The 20,082-nt window shown below is 44.6% G+C and overlaps 1 protein-coding gene across 2 annotated transcripts in view; it reads right to left on the bottom strand.

Annotated features, from left to right (window-relative positions):
* Positions 1-20,082, bottom strand: part of gry (trafficking protein particle complex subunit 11 gry) — a 171,317-nt gene that overhangs the window by 91,311 nt on the left and 59,924 nt on the right. For both annotated transcript variants that reach the window (XR_012826873.1, XM_075686742.1), the window contains exons 10-12: positions 17,389-17,479; positions 8,065-8,150; positions 6,224-6,302 (exon numbers count right to left, since the gene is read on the bottom strand). Coding sequence is in view for 1 of the 2 variants with exons in the window: in XM_075686742.1 (XP_075542857.1) it covers positions 6,224-6,302; positions 8,065-8,150; positions 17,389-17,479 (256 nt within the window). In the remaining variant the exon portion in view is untranslated. The remainder of the gene's footprint in view (positions 1-6,223; positions 6,303-8,064; positions 8,151-17,388; positions 17,480-20,082) is intronic.

Below are 20,082 nucleotides of genomic sequence, written 5' to 3'. Positions count from 1 at the left end.
AATAGTGACTGCAGAGGTCACTCCAATAGCAGCAACCTCCGTCATGGCGGCACTTAGGTTCAGGTTATGAGTCAAGCACATGTCATCTACCATCCAAAACGGTAGCTCACAATGAATTATTACAGTATTCAGATGATTCTATTGCATGCCCTTTTTTCTAGAAAATGTCTGAAAATTGTTTGAGCGGTGCAATCCGATACAATACCAAAACCAAAAACAAGTCCACAACAATTTACCATCAGAGCCAGCCTAGTAATCAACATTGCCATTGTTATCATGAGATGCCAACAACGGATAGCGACAGGTTGAGTTTTAGAGCACAGTTCTTGTGCGCCCATTCCTGCAGCGAGCTCAATAATGCAAAATATTCAATAATGCAAATTTTGAGTGCAGCTGGTTGGGTGTTTTGAATTTGTGCTATACTGTGGCAAAGAATTTCACTCTGAACAGCAGGGTCCTCTCGGCGGCGGCACTGAACCTCTGCTCGGGCAGCTCGTTTAGCAGCTGTGGCAGATGAAGCACCTCCACCGGCAGCATTGTTCATTGTTCGGGAAAACTGACTGACACTATTTCGTATTATGATTACATTTTCAGGTGTTAGAGACAATGAAGAACGACACAGTGTCGAAACTGTGAGTTATAAATTCAACTTTTTATTGGGTGAAATTGTGCCCAGCAAAACATGTAACACTCAAGATTAACGATAGCGGTGATTAGAGTTGGTGACCGTTGGAAATCTGTTCTGAGGGTCAAGCATATCGGCTTTAATACATGACTCATCGAAGGTTCCAGTGTATTTGCTGGTGCCTGCGTGGCTTCCAGGAAGTGCTAAGCAATTTACGCCATGCATACTATCAGATGACAAAAATCGCAAGCCATGACAATCAAAACAAGCACGAACAATACCAAACCAAGCAAACCAAACAATGTAAGCGAGAGCTGACGCGAGCAAGTGATAGTACGAAACGAGTGGTTGGGTGGGTCCACATGACACCAGTTTCTCGCGTGCACCTCACTGAAGAGGCCACTCTCATCGGTTTCCGCCGTTCATGGCTCGTGTCTTTCATCTTCCACTCAGCGTTCACTCTTTTATCTTTTGCTGTGGTTGCTTACTCATTTATGCCACCAACACTCACCGCAGGAACGGGCACATAAGAGTTGCGCTCTAAAACCGAAAGAGGAGTCAGCAAGCTGTTGCATAAGCACTTGGTCCCGAGAATAATGTAACGCCTATGCATATGACATCTAATACTTGTTGTCTACGACATCTAATAATGCTATCACATCTAATCCCTTGTTTGGTTCTACTGCTTCAGTAGTGCCAAATAAGTAATTTGTCAAGTTATGCACGCAGATGCTCAAAACACATACCCCTATCGTGTTGAAAGTGCACAACAGCATAGCTAGCTAATGTAGCAGCTCCAGCTTTAAAAAATTGTGTGCAACAATCGTGTTCCCTAAAAGCTTGGCTTCTGACTACTCCTACAACGTCATGAACTTGGTCTGAATGAAAAAGGCAGACACTGCCACTGCCTGAAGTCATAACAAACAAACACTTGCTGCAAAGACGATACAAAAAAGAAAAGATTGAACATAAAAAAGTTGTTCATCCATGACAGCTGCCAACAGCATGAGAACTGGCTTGAGTGACAAGAAAAAATAATCTGCAAGTTTGCTGCACCATACCTGCGCAAGCATTGGTGCTTACAGAGTTGGACACAGTGAATATCCATTTTAGCCTCCAATGCTTTGCAGTGCAATCACATTTGTCCTGTCTATTTTCCCATCATGTTGGCTTTGTTAGCGCAATCTTAATATCAAAGTATTGCCAATCCTGTGATATCATGCTGAATTGGCTAATTACTTCACCAATCATGCTGAAAGATGAGTTATGTAACTTTGCATTGGCAAGGGTCAACTAATCATTAGATCAGCTTACAGTATGACTGCCTCAAAAGATAAGTTCGATCGAGAAGTTCCTATTTTGGCTTTTCTGCGTAGGTTTTGGCTACTCTCAGCAGGACGTTTAACTTTCTCTTTCTCAAATCTTTACATACTTTGCAGATTACTTTGTTTCATCATCATCATCATCCTATTTCACATCCAATGCATGACAAAGGCTTCTCCCAGCAATCTCCAATTACCTATCTTTTGCGCCAGCTGACACCACCTTATGCCTGCAAATCTCTTCCTTTCATCACACCTAGTAGTGGTTCTTTACCGTCCTCGATTCTACTTCCCTTCTCTTGGCACATATTTTATAACTCTAACATAGTCAACGACAGATATTCCCATGCCCAACAATTTGGATGTCTTCACAGCACCACCGTGTGCCTTATAGAGTCAATGTATAAGGATGTTGGAAATTTCAGACGTTGAAACCTTTCGCCATACAATTGTCCAGACTTTTTGCCACGCCCACAGATCCAAAACAGCATTAATCGAAGTTACCGACACCACCATTTTAATTATCTTGCAGCCTTGAAGCAGCGCTCTCATATGCCAATCTGCTTACTGGCATAGACACCACTATGACAATGCTACAGCTAGTTGCTTCAACGTTCACTACAAAGTTCCTGCTGTTCGGTGTCATGTTTCTTATTGAATTTTCCACTGTGAGCAATGGCGGAGACTCCGCCATTGTCATCCTCACTGATGACTTCAAAGAACGGAAAGCACAACAAAGGTCAAGCATTGCCTAATGCCGGTTCCCAAAGGTCAGCTTCACCACAATACAGTGAAATACAGCGGTGTTTTGTGTTACGCAGTCAAGCATACATAGTGTGCTGCAGTGAAACATACTAAGAGCGGAAGGGCACCACTGTCAGGAGACGCAGTATGTATTTCTTAATTATACAAACACGCATCCGCCATCTCCCGTCATGATACAAGCACCAATTCGTCTAATAAGTGTACAGACAAGCTTTCGGAGCTATTTCAGATGTGTCTGTCGCCATTTCAGCTCTTGGAAACAGTAAAAGGCATGCATTCATTTTTTTCGGACTGCCCAAATTTTTGGATATTTTCGAAATTTTTCTAAATTTTTTTTTAATTTCACTTTTTTTTTACTTTTCAAAAGTTAAGGTATTGACTGTAAACGCAAGTTTATATGTTCTACACAAAACATAATCAGTCAAACTCTATTTCTTCTTCTTAATTTGAATCAGAATATTGCCCACCCTCGTTAGCTTTCTTATAATTCACACTCTTCCAGTATATAGTTATAATCTTCCAATCTCTTAATGTTAAGTCTAACAAAACTCCATTGCTCATTGCACGGTGCTTAGCTCCAGCTTGAGTTGTCTGTTTCCGTTGTTTAAACAAAGTCAATGCACGATTAACTGGATGATCAGGTGGACAGGTTGTCGCCACTTGCTTCCGGCTACTCCTCACTTTGAAGCAGACATGTAGAATGAGGGACATGTTAAAATAAGACAGGACATGTGTGCCAAGTCTTCCTTATTGCAATTATCATTCTCAGCCTGCTTCATCCCCCCCCCTCTTTGGCATGCTGCTGCTGTCTGCTATCTAGCCACTGAAAAGCTGCCTTTGAAACCAAAATGCAGTAACCATCTCAGAATGATTGTCGATGTTACCATGATTAAAATGTGTCATGTGCGGGGCATGTAATGTGGCAGAGGTTCTCTCTTGTGCTTCCCTCTAGACACACTGTGCCATCTATCAGTGCTGCCGCGAAGTCCACAAATGGCATGTCTGAATAAATATGATGCTGGTTCAATTCACCCAGCATCAAAGAAACTTTAAGGGATCTTTTTTTTTTTTGTCACTGAAGAGTGCAAATACTACTAACTGAGGCTTGTTTTTAAAAGAAAACATCCCATATTTGAAGCATAACAGACGCATGATGTTCAACTAGCCCCTTGGCATAATGAAAGATGACTATCAAAAAACAACTTTCATCTTAAAAGTGTACAGCTTTCGAAGGTGCCACATGCTACAAAAAGTGGGAAAAAAGGCATTGAAACGGTTTTATGCTTTATACAGTAAACTCACAATTTTTCGGAAGCCTTCACGGCACCATCACATATCTCATAGAGCCAATGTATAAGGACGTTTTAAATTTTGGATGCTGAAACCCTTCGCCGTCCAATTTTGAAGACTTTTTCCCATGACCCAATAAAATATATATATTCTACTGTTCAACGTATGCAACTGCACTAGTATGCCGGTATAATGAGAGCCCTTCATATCTCTGCAGCACTTTTGCGGCAAGGGCATAGGACTGATACCTATACCAGTAGCTGACCATCGAATAAATTCCGTCTGTGTTTTGTCTTGTACTGTCACAGCACAGGTGTTGGCATCTGTCGTTGTGATGAAACCTTTTTGTGTTCCTGTCATTACTTTGAAAGAGACTCCATATAGGGCGCACCACATCAGTGGCCTAGCTTGTGTAGTGAATAGTATATAGTCCGAGACCTGTTATTTGCGTTGGCCAAATATTACACTGACTGAAATGACTGTTGCGTGCTCTCTTTTTGCAGTTCTCTCCTCTCTTCCATTTGTTTTGTTATTCTTCTCCCATGTACCTTCTTGTTATTGTTGTTCCAATTTCCAACTTTTCGAAACACCAGCTGGCACCACAAGGGTGCATTTTTTTTTTCTTTTTGTAATCTAGCATGTCCTTACCAAAGTTGTAATTCATATGCGCATTGCTTAGAGGCATTAGTTCTTTGTCGTGTTGTGAAATATACTCTTTTCAAGGTATATTGCTATCTAGTTAACTGATGTTATATTGTTGCTGCTGGGAACCTTTTTTTAATTATTTAATGCTGTTTTTTATGTATGTGCTTAACCAAGTATCATATAAATTTTCATTTTCTTAGCAGAAGCGCTGCTGTGTAAATATGCTAAAGATTAATTTATATTTTACTGTGATGCTGGAATAGCTTATTCACACTGAAGCGTTTAGGAGGCCTTCAGCCCAGTTAAACATAGTCAAAACACAACACATAAGTTGCCCGCGTCCCTGCTCCGTCGAAAGAACCCACCTGTCGTCAGTGACCCCCCCCCCCCCCTCGGTAATAAAATCCTCGCGCCACCCCTGCCTCACACACTGATCTAGTTGCAGCTGTAGTAACTGCAGCAACCCTAGGCATAGCTGCTTTGATGTTCGCTACTAAACACTCTCTCACACCGATCCGCCGGATGCCATTGCCACCACGACAACATAGGCCTAGCTGCTTTAACATTTGCTACCAAGCAATTTCGCACGCTGATCCGTTTGCAGCCGTAGCCACCGCGACAAAGCTAAGCCTAACTGCTTCGATGTTCCGCAACCAAGCTTCCTGCTAGTCGGTGCACTGTTTTTTATTGAAACACTTCGCCATTGTCAACAATGGTGCTGACTCCACCTTTGTAATCCTCACCGATAGCTTCAAAGCATGGAAACAAGGGTCCCCAGCATTGGATAATGTCAGTTCTTAAACATCAACTTTGCTGCAATACAGAGGTGTGGTAAAGCAATTGCAATGTATTGCGGCGAAGCATAAAAGAAATGGAAAGCAGCAACTGTCATGGGACACAGTATGTATTCTTTAATTATGCACACACGCATTCGCTATCTACTGTTACATTACGAGCACCGACACGCCTAATAAGTGTACTGACAGGCCTTTAGAGTTGTTCTGGACTTGTCTGTAGTGATTTCAGCCCTTGGGGGCAACAAAAAGCATGCATTCATTAATTTTTTTTCAGACTGTCCATATTTTTGGATGCACTGGCAGCACCTAGGGAGTACGAAAAGTTAGACGTCGACTGTATACTGGATGTTTTCCTTAACTAAACTTCACTTGATACTCAGTCTGTGTCCAGCCGCAGTGTTGCAACCATGGAGCTAAAAAGAAAGTGAGACCAAGATGGCTGCATTAAGGGGGGGGGGGGAGAGGGGGAGTTGCATTTCGTGAATTTTTTTGTGTTGTGCCATTAACGTGAAGCAATGGAAATCTCAGAATCACCACCACAGATTGTAACTGACAGTGTCTTCAGAAATAGGGTGTGCTGCCAGATTGCTTGAATACTAATCAGATCAATATAGACAGTCACTGTGAGATGGCTTTGGCCAGAATTGTTTTGTCCATCAATGTATGCACTTGTTTCAAAAAGAACCGACACCAACTGGCTCAGCTCACTACTGTTCTCAGCTTCCTTGCTAGTTCATCCATCGGAAGAGGCATAACATGCAGCAACAGTGTCCACTCACTGAGGTGCCTCTTCATGCGGGGGCAGCGGTACTTCTTGAACTGAGCCACTGCGCTGCTCAATAGGGGCACCACCAGACCCTGCAGGGATTTAACAGAACATTGACCCCTCGCGCACACAACACCAGAAAGCATTTGTAGGAACAGCCCAGGGCTGCCCCTGTGCTGTTCCTACAAATGGTCTTTCTTTAAAAAAAAATTGCCTTACACGGATGCTAACGAGAAATATTGAATCTATTTTTCAGAAACCTCACCTACATTTCCTTGGTGCAAAATTTACACTGCAAATTCTTTGTAATGGCACAACATGAAAAAGAAAATCACGACAAGGAAAGGTAGCAGTGTGAACATGAGCGCCAATATTTACATTTTTCTGCCTTTTGATGCAATTCAAGTAGTGCACAACTGATCAGACAAATGAAGCATATAATTAAATGAAGTCACGCTTTTGGTATCTTTTTAATGACCGTCACAAAAGTGTGCGTAATTGGCTTCAACAGAGGGAGAGAGCGCACACACCACAGACACCCGACACGATCAGTGGCGACTAGATGTTTCAAAGAGAGGACAGCCCCCGCATGCGCCAAGGAATGAGTCACTGTGGCCACAGCTGAAAATACTAGAAACGTCTACAGTCGAACCCCACTATATTGAACCAGTTTTCACCTAATTATTCTTTATATCGAACAAGTTCTGAACACGGTATAGTTACAATAAGTATATATAGCAAAAGTTACACTTACATTGAACAAAGATAGCAGCGACTCCCGATATATCGAACATCAAGCGGCACAAAAGTGCCCCCACAAGTTGGCTTTCCCTCGCGGTGGCGGGGAAATGTGCCGGCACAGCTCCATCAAACCGCTCTCCCTATCGCGACACGTAGTGACCGCGCTGCGTCGAGCGAGGAGTCGACGCCCCCCTGCAAGAAACGATCCTGGCCCACCTGCAGCGCTTGCTCAGACAGGCGTTTTTTTGCGAGTTTGATATAGCCGGGTTTGACTGTAGACAATTCCTAGGCTTTGTTCATGCTATGGGAGCACGACTCTGTCAGAAAGTTCGAGAAATGCCAGCAGAGGCTATAAAAGCGCCGTGCTGGTATCAGGCAGATCAGGGATCTGACCGCATCAGTGAAGAGATGTGACACGTTGACCAACTGTCTGCAGAAGGGTATTCCCCGGTCAACTGACGAGTTCCTCAGGCATCTGCATCTCCGGAAGAAGTCCCTTCTTTGAGATTTGCCTCAAGTTACGCCGAGGACGTCTTGACGAGTTTCTCGAGTGTCTGCATTTTCGGAAGTAGTTCCTTCTTCGAGATTTGCCACGAGCTACGCCGAGGACACCTGGCTCAAGAGCAACAAGGGTGAATACGAGTGGACACTTGGTCCTCCTATCTATTCTGTAGTGTACGTGTTGAACTCTTAGTGCTTGTTGTTAATTATTTTTAAGAGTTTTGTTAATACCCATCTGAATTGTATTGTGGTATACCTAGACGAAGTGTGCATGTATGAATGTAACTGCCTTATTTGAAGAATGTATTTTGTTGAGCTTTGACAATTTGGGCTCTGACTCGGTCTTTGGACCACAACCGGTGTTCGCTGGCACACCAGAAGGCCCCTTATTAATTGTCCGCGCTTTTGTGTGGTTATTTTCAGAAGTTGATAAGTCGTCTTTGGAATTTGGCCCAGTGTAGGCGCCTCGTTCACGGGGGTTCACAATCAAATGCTGAGTGTCTCTAAGTGACCTTGAAGGCCTGAAGGACACAAGTGGCAAAGACGTGAATTTGAAAGCCACATCACACCTTGCTCAAATGTTCTAGCAGAAGACAAAAGAAAGACACAAACTGAGTGGTCCACTTCTTTCTTTTCCCTGAACTGGAGCGCTTGGATTCCAAGGTCCTCCGTCTGTGGATCCAGTGCTTCACTCCTTCCTGCGAACGAATGAAAGGAGCCAAGGAAGATGTCAGTCATGACGAGGACAAGGACACCATGTCATGAGTGCAAGTCTGTAAAAAACAACAACAAAACAAGCTACTCGATAGGCTTTGATGTTTCGAAGCTGTACAAATGTATGAAGCTGCAATAGTTAGTTCCAGTTCCATGTCACACAAATGCGACAGAGGACAGGGCAAAGCAAGGTGGATAACAGTAGTTCTGAGTTGTTCACTTTTATCATATTTCATGCACTGTTTGTATAAACAGGCTATGAAGCAGCCCAGTGAGCTATGAGCAATGCTCTAGTGCAGCGCAGCGGACTAGTTATAAACACCTGAACCTTTTGAACACCACTCCCGAGATAACTCAGCTCTCGAGTAGAATAATTTTCTGTTTTCAGCAAGCTGCCTGCCTTTCCTGAAGCCACTTGTGCAAAAGAGTACATTGTGCACCCGTTGTCCCATCTATGGAGAGGCCATCTAAACACACACAAAACTTGTAAGTTACATTTCTCACAGCAAATGGAAAACATGTCTCTGTGCTCTGTCGCTTGGTCTTGGCAGCGTACCCATGGTGAGTCAGTGGGGCAGGTCCATCCGGACTTTGAAAAACTAAATATTTTATTAAATGTTCATGCATTCTCTATCGGCAGAATGTGATGATGAAGGACCAGCTTCTTCGTGGCACAAGATGTCCACTGAACCAGCATGCAAAAAAAAAAACTCGGCAGACGCCGAGGAGCAGTTGGACAAAAACGGCAGTCAAAGGGTAAAAAGGGGGCACTAGAAAAAAGCAAGTTGAACTTTGTTAGCAAATCATGTTTCTGGAATATCAAAAATGCCACTCTTACTGTGAGAGGAGGCACAATAAGCTAGAATAGTGTTAAAAATGAAAGATGGGCAACAACGCTGCCTCAAAGTTCCTGAACCAGGTTTGCTATTTTGTAGCATTGCCTTTTTTTTTATGTTAGTACCCTTTTGTGCTCTTCACGTTTGTGAATGGTCACTATGACCACTCAAGAACACGACAAGCACAAAAAGGCAGTAGCATCGAAGAAAGCATTGGTACAAAACAATACCCAGCTTGGCTTCGAATAATAAATTTCAATGGCACCTAGTAAGGCTCGGTCAGTTTTTTATCAGTAAAGATGAACTAATATTATATTCTGAAAGAGCCAAAGAGTAAGCTTTCTGAGTTTTGACAACATTTACCGCACAACAACCAATCACCCTATCCCCCCAGAAATACCTTGGAATCTGCAACGTAACAATGAAATACCGGTGCAGGGGCATCAGCACGAAATTTAAAATATGGTAATCTGGCCTTCATTCTTCTGCTAGAATTCAACCTCTTATAACGAATTTAGCAAAAGTACAGTTCTGGAAGTACACCCTGCCTGTATAAATTTATTTAGTGTTTCTCTTAAGAGGAAGCTTTAGCTCGGGCCCAACTCCGACGCGGCCTATTCAAATACATGTAAAACGCAAAAACGTTTTTATTAGATAACTCCTGGACCGATTTTGATGAAATTTGTTGCATTTGAAAGAGAAAGTTAAATTCTAGTGACTGTTGGAAGCGGAATTTCGATTTAAGGCCTGAATTTTCTTAAAACGATTTTCAAATATTTCACCGTTTGAAAAAAATAGAAGCACGAAGTTTACAAATTCATAGCTCTGCATCAAGAACCGATATCGCGGTTCTGTAAACGGCATCCATTAGATCATTCAAAGCGGACAAATCCAATATGTCATTTTACATCTTACGTGAATTCGTTACGTTGGTTACAACGGTTTTGCAAAAGTTGTATTTCCCTATGATTAAATTTTTTTATATTCATGGGTAACATATCAATTTTGTCCACTTTAGATGTACTATTAGATGCAATTCACAGAATTGTATTGTCATTTTTAGTGGTTGAGTTACAGAGTTGTAAACTTGATAGTTTCGTTTCATGAAAATTTTCGATTTTTGCCAATTTTTAATAAACAATTGACGACCTAACTCAAAAATTTGAAATTAACAGTCACTAGATTTTAAGTTTGTCTTTTAAATGCTACAAACCTCGTCAAATTCGGTGCAGTGGTTGCCGAGAAAAACGAATTCTCCTTTTACATGTATTTACATAGGAGCACTCGAGCTAAAGCTTCCTCTTAAGTGGCCCCTTTTATGCACAACAAAATCTAAGTACACTTGAACCTCATCATAATGAAATGGGATATAACGAAATAATGGATATAACGAAATAAATTAACCCCCCCCCCTGAAATTGCCATAGAGATCCATGTATTTAAAGCTTCATTTTAACGAAGTGGAATTGTCCTGCCAATGGACAAACGAACTAGATTCGCCTCCAAAGCCAAAAAATACCAGACCGTGGCATGCTGAGTACATCGCTTTCCACAGGCTTCAGCACTCAATCGCCATGGCAGTTCAATACTTTGGCATGCCTTTGTCGAATACACTGTCGAGCACTACTGGTCTTTCTCACAGCTATGCCCACCTGTGCACAAGCAGCAACTCACTGTCGCATTTCTCCCCTGACCACTCTCTCTTGCATGTGCCTGGCTGCATTAGATGCGCGGTGGTGTGAAACATTAGTGCAATCACTTCTACTAGGCAGCGCGCTGCCCAGGTAGGCATAGCTGGGCATGGCCTCCGAGATCTCCCCGGCACAATCTCGGGAGTTTACGTGCAAGCCTGTGCGAGTCGCACCACGCTGCGTGGCTACGCGTGACGGTGCGAAAGCTTAGCGCATTCCCTAATCGTGCAGGCAGCCACAGCTGGGCCTGGCCTCCCAGATCTCCCTGGTGCAATCTCATGGGTAACACCCAGGTCCTCTCCCTCCTGTGAGAGGACCTGCTTCTCCCTCTCCCTGTGACGTGACGCGCAAGGTGAAAGCTGCGCATTACCTCCGAGGTCACATTGGTATCGGCGCAATCACAGAGGTCATAAGCCGGCTGAGCCAAGCTGGCGCGTCACAGTTCGCTTGCCTCCTCATTCACACAGCACAGCGCTGTGTTGTGTGCTATGTGCTGGTTGACCGTGACGAGCCAAGTGGAAAGCGGATGCAAAAGACCATCAAAATAGAGCAAAAGGCTGCTAGCTACAGGCTTTTGTGTCCAGTGTTAAGTTGCATGTTGCACACATCGAAGATTCTTTTGCTGTTTTATACAAAATTCATTGCATGCACAGCCGTGCAGCGGTCCCACGGATCGCAAAGCTGTCTTCTTATTTCCATGTTTACAATCGTGCACCCCAATAGGCACATATTGCCTTAAACAGCAATAATGGATGTAACGGAGTAATTTCGGTTCCCTCTTCAACTTCATTTTAACAAGGTTCAAGTTGTGTCTGTATCCTGTCTACACAAGTTGTGTCTCTATTGTGTCCGCTTTTGTTTGAAAAGAAAACTGAATACAGTGAAAGCCAGAGACATAGAGCAGTCACCATCACAAGTGCCGACAGAATCAAGGCTGAAGTTAGCTTTAACGAGGCAACCCTTTGCACTGCAATATGTTGTGCATTAAAGAAGGAAATAAGCTTCCTCTGTGCATTTGTGCCAGTACATCCACACTTTTTGCGAGTGAGCCACATTCGTGATTTTAATCGTTGCAATATCTTGTGCCCAACTGCCTGCAAACATGGCAAAGAAACATGCCATGCCATGCTGCAAACATGGCATGGCATTGCCTGCAGCATGGCAATGAAATACTTATCAATGAAATTGATAAGTATTTAGTCTGTGTGGCAAACTTCTGTCCATAAATTTCAGGAGTCTTCAGCTGAGTTGCAAGCCATGTAAGTAAACCTTTGTAATGACATGAAAACAAAGACTCAGCGCTGCTGGCTTGATCTACAGCCATGCTTTTGTTACATGTCAAGTGCACATTAGCACTGCCTTTTGGGCTGCAAAATACCTTGCAGCATTCTTCGTGATTGTCACTTCCTATCAATTCTCTTGTGGAACGAAATGGACAACCTACTGATGACCAAGACTGAGCAGCAGTTTCGTGCAGGAGCGTCTATAGAGCCCACGACGCATGAGGGGTATGCAATGATAAATTCACAGATTCAGCTTGTATCCGCATGACAAAAGAAGCTTCTTTACATTCGGCACTCATGCATTTCAATCTTGCAATATCTTTATGTGTGCAGAACTCCTACCATGCAAGTAAAATTAAGAATCTGGTCGGTGAACCTCAATGGAAATGGATACGCACTCCTCCAAAAATACTGGAGAAACACATTCCACTGAGACAACCTTGGAAAGGGTGCTTTGTGCACCGCACTGCGAAACAAGCAACCATTACCCAATTCATCTAATAAAAATGTGATCATTCAACTGCAGTGTCATTACTTTTTAAAGCAATGTCCAGATAAACTACTACACAATGACAATTTCCTAAGGAATTATTCTGCTCATTATAAATAATGTGGCGATGTGCAACTTTCACGCGTGCCCTGATATGTTGTTTTCTCGCATAGCTCCCGTCTCCTGTAATCTGGCTTCGCCGCGTAGCTTTGCTGCGGCGGTCGGTATGCTTGCAGGGTAGTACGAGAGATGGCGCAAGTGTTGCTCTGCTAACGCAACCTAACGGCGGGGCTACTTGGCGCAAAAAGGAGAAGGCTCTTCCTCTTTGGCTCGGGATCGGCAAGCAGCATGGACATTCTGTACGGGCGCTGGTCCATGCTTCTGCGAGGCCAGTCTCACGAGGCCTACCTCGGAATGGACAAACATGATCGTTCGAACGCGCCTTCGTTCGCGTGACCGTACGCGCGAACGACCAGGCGTTGGTGTCCAGCATGGGATGAACATATTTGCTCGTTATTCGGTCGCGGTGAGTCGGACTTCCGCGATTAGTAGCGCACCCATCAGCATGTTTTGTGCATAGCAACTCGGCTAGCAGGCATTAGTCTATGAAAGGTGCAATAAATGCCCTTGCGAATGTTTGCACTACTGTGTTGTCATTCCTTTGACCCAAGAGCACAGGTGAGAACACCACATCTGGCACCAAACGTGGGGCTCTTGGGACATCGGACCATAGTTTTAACAGTTTTGCTTCGTTTGAGACTTCTGTTTCTTCTGTTTTGTCTATAGCACTGTAGAACATTTGCGTACCTGTGGGGAACGCCGATCTTTCTTCGTGGCCCGTTCAAGTATAATCTCAGGCCAGGGCATTTGCCACTGCATTCCCTTCATGCCCCGGGGTCCAGATAATTTATATTTATGGCAGTTTCTTGATGTTTACTAGTATGTGTATCACTTTCTTGGCGATTCTTCCTTTATGGTAGTTTCTGCATGCAATCTGTGAGTCAGTAAGTATTGTTGCTCTTTTGCTGCAGGCTGTTGCGGTGAGGGGTATGATTACTTCTTTCACTGCATCTACAACCTTTGCAAGTGCTGTTTTCACAGTTGTTTTGGTGCCATTGACAAAGCTGACAATGTGTCCCGCACTTCCTGAGTCTGTGTATTTTACGTGTGGGTCCTTTTTTGTATTCTTGTCCATCGTCAAGGCTTTGTAATGCAACACCATTGGCTATTTTGAAGCTTTTCATGATTTGTGCACTAAGCTTCTCTACTTTGGCCTTTTTGTGTCCCTGGTAGGGTGTCCTGTAGGTTACAGTGATGAAAAGCGGTTTGACTATTTTGATGGTGTCCTGTTCTTCTAACCCATGTCTCTTGCTTGCAACCCGTCTTTCATTGTGTTTCAAAAGCACAATCAATTACTTATTTGCACAGGATGTGGTGCCATTGGCAGATGCTACTGTTATTGAAAACGCACTTGTCCATGTGACACAGCTAATTAAGGGGCACACGCTTGATTACACCGGGGAAGGAGTTGGGGGGGCAGGGCACGCTGGGCTCATGGCATCATGGTGCAGAGAAATTTCGGAGGGTGAAATACCCTTCCCAGACTATGTCTCGGCAAATACGTAAATGCTTACAGTATATCGTCAATGTCAATCGAGCTTTGACGACATGTTGCCATCTGCCTGACAACGATAGCAATGCCAGAAAAAGAAAATACCCATTACACCGGCAGGCGGGCAATTCGGACACAGTGCAGCACTTTGAGGAACCTGTACTATACAGACTGCTGCTTGGAAATATCGTTGACTGTATATCGTGCCGTGGATGTGTTTGGGGGGAAGCCTGCAAAGTCCACTGGAAGAAATGTCGACTGTAGTTATGTGGTCCCCTTTCCGTCGCCTTCACTCCTTTTGTGGTTGTGCGTGCACAGAAGCTTATAGCAGCTTATATAAATTCCGTAACAGGTGAGTAATAAACTCTGTTCCGCAATCGACCTTCCCCCGCTGTATTTATTTACTAAGTGTAAGTCACAAGTTACTTATTTCTGTGCTTCAAAGTGCGATAAAAATCATGTGTTATTACTGTTTTGAATTTTACAATATCTTGTAAACATACACTATTTGGTGCTTCTTTTCTTACTGGAAGATTTGCTGACTTCAATCCATTAGGCACACAATATAGCCGCTCTTATTAACCCTTTACTAGCGGCACATACAAATATGGGAAAAAATTTGTTTATTTTCTATCTAAATGTGCAAAACACACCAAGGATAAGCACAATCAATGAAAATAAAAACTGTTTTTCAGAAGATTTCTTAGAAATAGGGGGGAAACACCGGGCAGAAAGCTTTACGTCAGCTTTACCCCAAGCCACCTACAGCCATAGTTTGGAATTTGCACGGACAGCTCTCAGCATAAGTGAAAATTAGGAGCACATTTTATTTGCTTTACATCATGCGTTTGACACCACTGCAGACGGAGATGTTGCATCGGTCTGCCTCCTCAGACTGTGCTTTCAAAAGAAAGCGAGACACGTGCCAAATTTCTTCCTCGTTGAGTGTTCCCGCTTTAAACTAACAAATGACGTTTGCTGCCTGTCGGTCGTTATTCTCCAAAGACATTTAGGAAGATACTTAGTACTCAATCTCGGAACTCAGCAAGAAAAAAATTTTTTTTGGTATGTTGCCTGTAGGCAACACTTGTCAATAGAGAGGCAGCTTTGCTGGCGTATTTTGGGTTTTTCATGCTTGCTCCACTTGAAGTGCCATTATAAGTGGGAAAGTTTGGCTATCAACCCTTTAAGGAAGTAAGATAAGCCAAGATCATCAAGCTCATTCTTGCTAAAGAGATGAACAACAAGACCACTCATCGACCACTTCTTTTTGCTTTTCATGCAGGCCAGAAAACGATTTGAGATATTGCGTTGGTTCACATTTCTTCCAGATGGCAGGCATTTATTTTGAATTCTTTATAAACAACATCAGGTGATGCAGGGAACTGTTGAAGAGTGAAATTGGGAACACAATGGACTCACTTATGTGTAGTGGAGCCCGCTTTCGTTATAGTGTAAAGTTCTTTTTTGTTTCATGGAAATGTTTTGCATGGTCTTGCTTCACATGGTCATCAGAATCCTTTGCACATAAAGTTAGGAGCATAGACTCACTTGTGTGAACTGAAGCCCACTCTGGAAAAAAACAAGTTTTTTTTTTCCTTGTAAAAGTGACCTTTCAGAGCAAACTTTTTCTACATGGTTTTGTTTTATATGATCATAAGAATCACTTGCATGCAAAAAAACAATTCCATGTTCTTGGCAAGTCTTCTCATTTTTTAACGCGATAGCGTTAAGGAGCTCGTGTCGCAGAAAAGCCGGTGTCGTCGGCGTCGGTGTCGGGTGTCGGCGTCCGCGGCGTTGGCCGTGAGCGATAAATCATGGCAGGCACTTCATAAATAAAAATCAACTTCCAAGATGGGCTGGGTGGGAATCGAACCAGGGTCTCCGGAGTGTGAGACGGAGACGCTACCACTCAGCCACGAGTTCGATGCTTGAAATCGGTACAAACGCGCGTTTAGTGAACGCGGTGTTGCCTTAAAAACGTGCCGTAGAATGTTATACTGCGGTGTATATCGGTAATTATGAGCACGTAACTTACAGAAGTCGCATTTACACGAATAGCTAAGTACGTTTCCGCTACATTTCTTCTGCGCTTACCGCACACGCAGAGCCATCTTGCGGCAAACACAGAAGAACCCTCCTCTCAATGTACGGCGCTGCCCCGCCAGGTGGCGCGCCATGCGCGCATTGGGGCTGTGCTGTGCGCGGACCGGTGCCAGGCGCGCTGCGGCCCCGACTCTCTCTCCCCTGACGACGCTTCGCCGTGCTCCCACGCGGGTTGCAGAATCAAGCGCCGTTCCTTTCTTTAGATTACTATCTGTCTATCTCTCTGCCCGTGCCGATCGCGACGTTTGGCTGGCGTAGATCGTTTCCCCCTCCGAGACACCGAGTTCTTTGGTTCGTTCCGTTTGCTCAGGCGCACGTTTCGTTGCCGCGCAGAACGCTGCGTTGCTCGACGCTCTCCGTGTGATAGGTGGGCGCAAAGTCCGATGCGGGGCGCCTCGTAAGTGATCCCTGCGCCGTAGCGCTTTGTCTTACACCCCTTGGCGGGTCGATGGGAACGCTGTCGCGTTCCACTCTTGAAGGCGAAGCTTAAGCGTCCTCCAATTTTTTTGCCATTCTTATCGAGGCCCTGAATCACTTTTTATCAAAGTGTAGAAATGCACTTGAAGTCAAAATAGGCTATTTAAGAAATGCTTTGTCCCTAAAAGCAGTTTAAATGTTCAGCAACAGTCAACAAGCAAGTGAAGCCTCAGCCTCGAGAAATATATTTTATCGAGGGGAGTTGTCATTGCTACAACAGTTGAGCTTCTTCTCTTGTCGAAATGTTGGTTCCAGCAAACTGAAGTTTCCCCTGTTTAACAACTGCTGATCACTCCAAGCGATCTTCCTGTGATCTCCATCTTCCTGCGATCCCTTTTGCCTTGCTTGTGTTTAACATGAGTGGCTTAACTGCGTCTCACAGAGTGTCCAATAACCTCACGCTGCCTGCAAGCATACACCCCTATCAACTCTAGGCTGCAGCACCACACTCACTCTCCAAGGATCAGTGTGCATAAATCTGAGCACAAAAAGAAAGGGGTGGGGGCAGGGGCAAGGAATAGCTACTCAATCAAATTAGCTTCAATATGATTAGTTATAGTCTACAGCAGCACGATAGTTGGAGAGCAATTAACTGCATTCACTTGGTTATGAGCACGAAAAGCTCTTCAGCACCTTTTTAGTTATGGTTTGTTCAGCACTGAAAAATCTTGAATGCATCTGCAATCACTACATTGCAAGGACTCCAAGATAACCATTGCAGACGTACCCTGTACTTTGGCCTGCCATGGCCTCTGGCCGTAGAACTCGAGGGATTCTTCACCTTCAAGCATGTTGACGTCTGGAGGAGATGTCACATCCTGGAGGAGGAAGACATTCATTGCAAGTCATGGGGGAATGATAACATTTGCAGAAAACCTCTTGCTCTGCGTTTTTCTGTAATGTGGAAACACGATAACTAGAAGAGCAATGCAATTTACAGTGCACTTAGAGTCTATGTTTCTCCAACTTGATACTAAGCACAGAGCTTTTACTGAATGGTTACTCTTTGTGCACTGGCCTAGTTCAATTCTGCAATTACTAAAATGTGCAGAACAGAGCCATTAGTTGAAGTCAGTTGCTTAGTGGCTACGGTGTTGGTCGCGGGATTGAATCCCGGCCCCACAGTGGCCGAATTTCGATGGGGGCGAAATGCGAAAACACCCGTGGTACTTAAACTTAGGTGCACGTTAAAGAACCCCAGGTAGTCCAAATTTCCGTAGTCTCCACTACGGCGTGCCTCACAATCAGAAAGTGGTTTTGGCACGTAAAACCCCATAATTTAAATTTTTTTTAGTGAAGTCAATTTGTAAAATCTAGTTAATCACGGTATCGAAATTTATCACATAAATTCTGATGCCGGCCATTAATATAAACCTTGGTCAGTAAAAGTAATCGCTTTGTCTAGAATCCCACACATTCAATAACTAGAAAGGATTGTAGATGACTGTGATGTTGTTAGGATCGTCACGTGGCAAAGCGTGTGACGCGAAGAAGATGGAGGAGACGGTGCATGATTAGCAAACACACGACAATTATATTAGACGGCACATAATCACGAAGAATACCTTCAACTAGAACCACGCATGTCAGGCTGTTCGTAAGCAAGACAAATATAGTCTCACGAGGTTGCGGTTGAAGGCCGGAGTGTGGTGAGACGTTGAGTCCTTGCGGTGGAGCACTCGCTGGTATGAGGAGGAACGGCGTGGTAGAGCAGACGCAGCAGCACGGGGCAGGAAAAGGTGGACGGCCCACAGCTCCGTAGACGAGAACAGGCCGCTCGGTCGCCCGGTCACTCGAACCTCGCGCGTAGAAGCGGGTTCCAAGATGCCGGCAGGCCGACCTGGGGCCTCGTGCAAGGCAACGACCCGAGGCGCTCCTCGTCTCGACGACGGACGCTCGCTCTCCCGAACCTCGCGCGTAGATGCGGGTTCGAGGCTGCAGCAGGCCGTTCCGGGGTCTCGTGCCGTGCAACGACCAGAGGCGTTCCCTGTCCCGAAGACGGACGCTCGGTCAGGTGAACCGCACCGGTAGATGTGGGTTCCGTAGGCCCGGTGGCCCTAGTCGTGCCGGCGTTCCAACGATCTCCGTTGCGCGAGACCCCTCTCATCCACTGCACGAGCCTCCCTCGTCTTTCTTTTCCTCTTGTTGAGGCGGCCCGCAATGTCGTCTGCTCTTGCGCTCGGTAGTTTGTGCGCACTTCTTCACAATCACCCCCTACTTAAGAAAGTTCTTTCGTTCAAAGAACTTAAGGGTACTCGATAGCTGCTGGTCCACCGTAGCACACACACACCACAAGAGTATAGCCACTGCACCGCATATCCGAGCACTGCACACTCGGTACGTATGAGTACACATAAAAATTACCACAGCACTACAGTGTCGAGCACCGCACACTCGGTATGTAAGAGTACACATAAAAATTACTACAACACTAGAGTTCCGAGCACCGCACACTCAGCATGATGACTACCTTAACAAGACACAACACCACGATAGAGGGTGAAAAAAAATCCACAAGACTAACATGCCAGGAAATGTTGTTCAATATTAAAGTTGCACCGGTTTGAAGTGCTTGCTATTACAACACCATGTTTAGACACCATGTTTAAAACACCCTGAGAGAGCGATTCCGACAGACTCGCGTCGGCCGCCGCTTCTTTTCCTTGAAACGGTACGCATGTCGATCGTCATTTTCGGTGTCATCAGTCTGACAAGCAGCTGACGCTTTCGGTAACGGCGGTGATGTAGGTACCCGTTCCTCATACTTCTTCAGTAGATTTACATGAAATAGTGTCGTCCTTGTCCCGAGGTCAATAACGTAATCGACGTCATTTTTCCTCTCAAGTACAGTGAATGGCCCTTTCCACGTAAGAATCAATTTGTTGTTGTCCGAAGGCAGCAGTAGCAAAACCTTGTCTCCAACGGCTAAATGACGTGGTCTGGCCTTCCGGTCGTAGTGTTTCTTCTGTAAAAGTTTAGCTTTTTGAAGCTCCTCCTTGGCTAAACGACAAGTGTCTTCAATACGCTTCCGTAGCTCCACTACATACCCGTATGAAGTTTTTGTGTCATCATCAAGATGATCACCTGTCCATAATTCTTTCAATATCGCCATGGGTCCTCTGACATGACGGCCATACAACAAGTCAAAGGGTGAAAAACCCAGGCTTGACTGAGGGACTTCGCGATAAGCAAAAAGCAAGGGTGCCAAGTAACGGTCCCATTTTTTCGGGCTCTCTCGACACATTCGTCTTATCATTTGTTTAAGGCTGCCGTTGAACCTCTCCACAAGGCCATTTGCCATCGGATGATATGGAGTTGTTGACAACTGCGTAAAAGAGAGAAGACGGCTCAGTTCCTTCATCAGGCGTGACGAGAATGATGTGCCTCTGTCACTGATTATCTCCTGTGGGACTCCCACACG

This window comes from Dermacentor variabilis, chromosome 3 (assembly GCF_050947875.1).
Source record: "Dermacentor variabilis isolate Ectoservices chromosome 3, ASM5094787v1, whole genome shotgun sequence".
Classification (NCBI taxonomy): Eukaryota; Metazoa; Arthropoda; class Arachnida; order Ixodida; family Ixodidae; genus Dermacentor; species Dermacentor variabilis.
The sequence above is the reverse complement of the archived record's forward strand: the minus strand, read 5'-3'. Positions and strand labels throughout refer to the sequence as shown.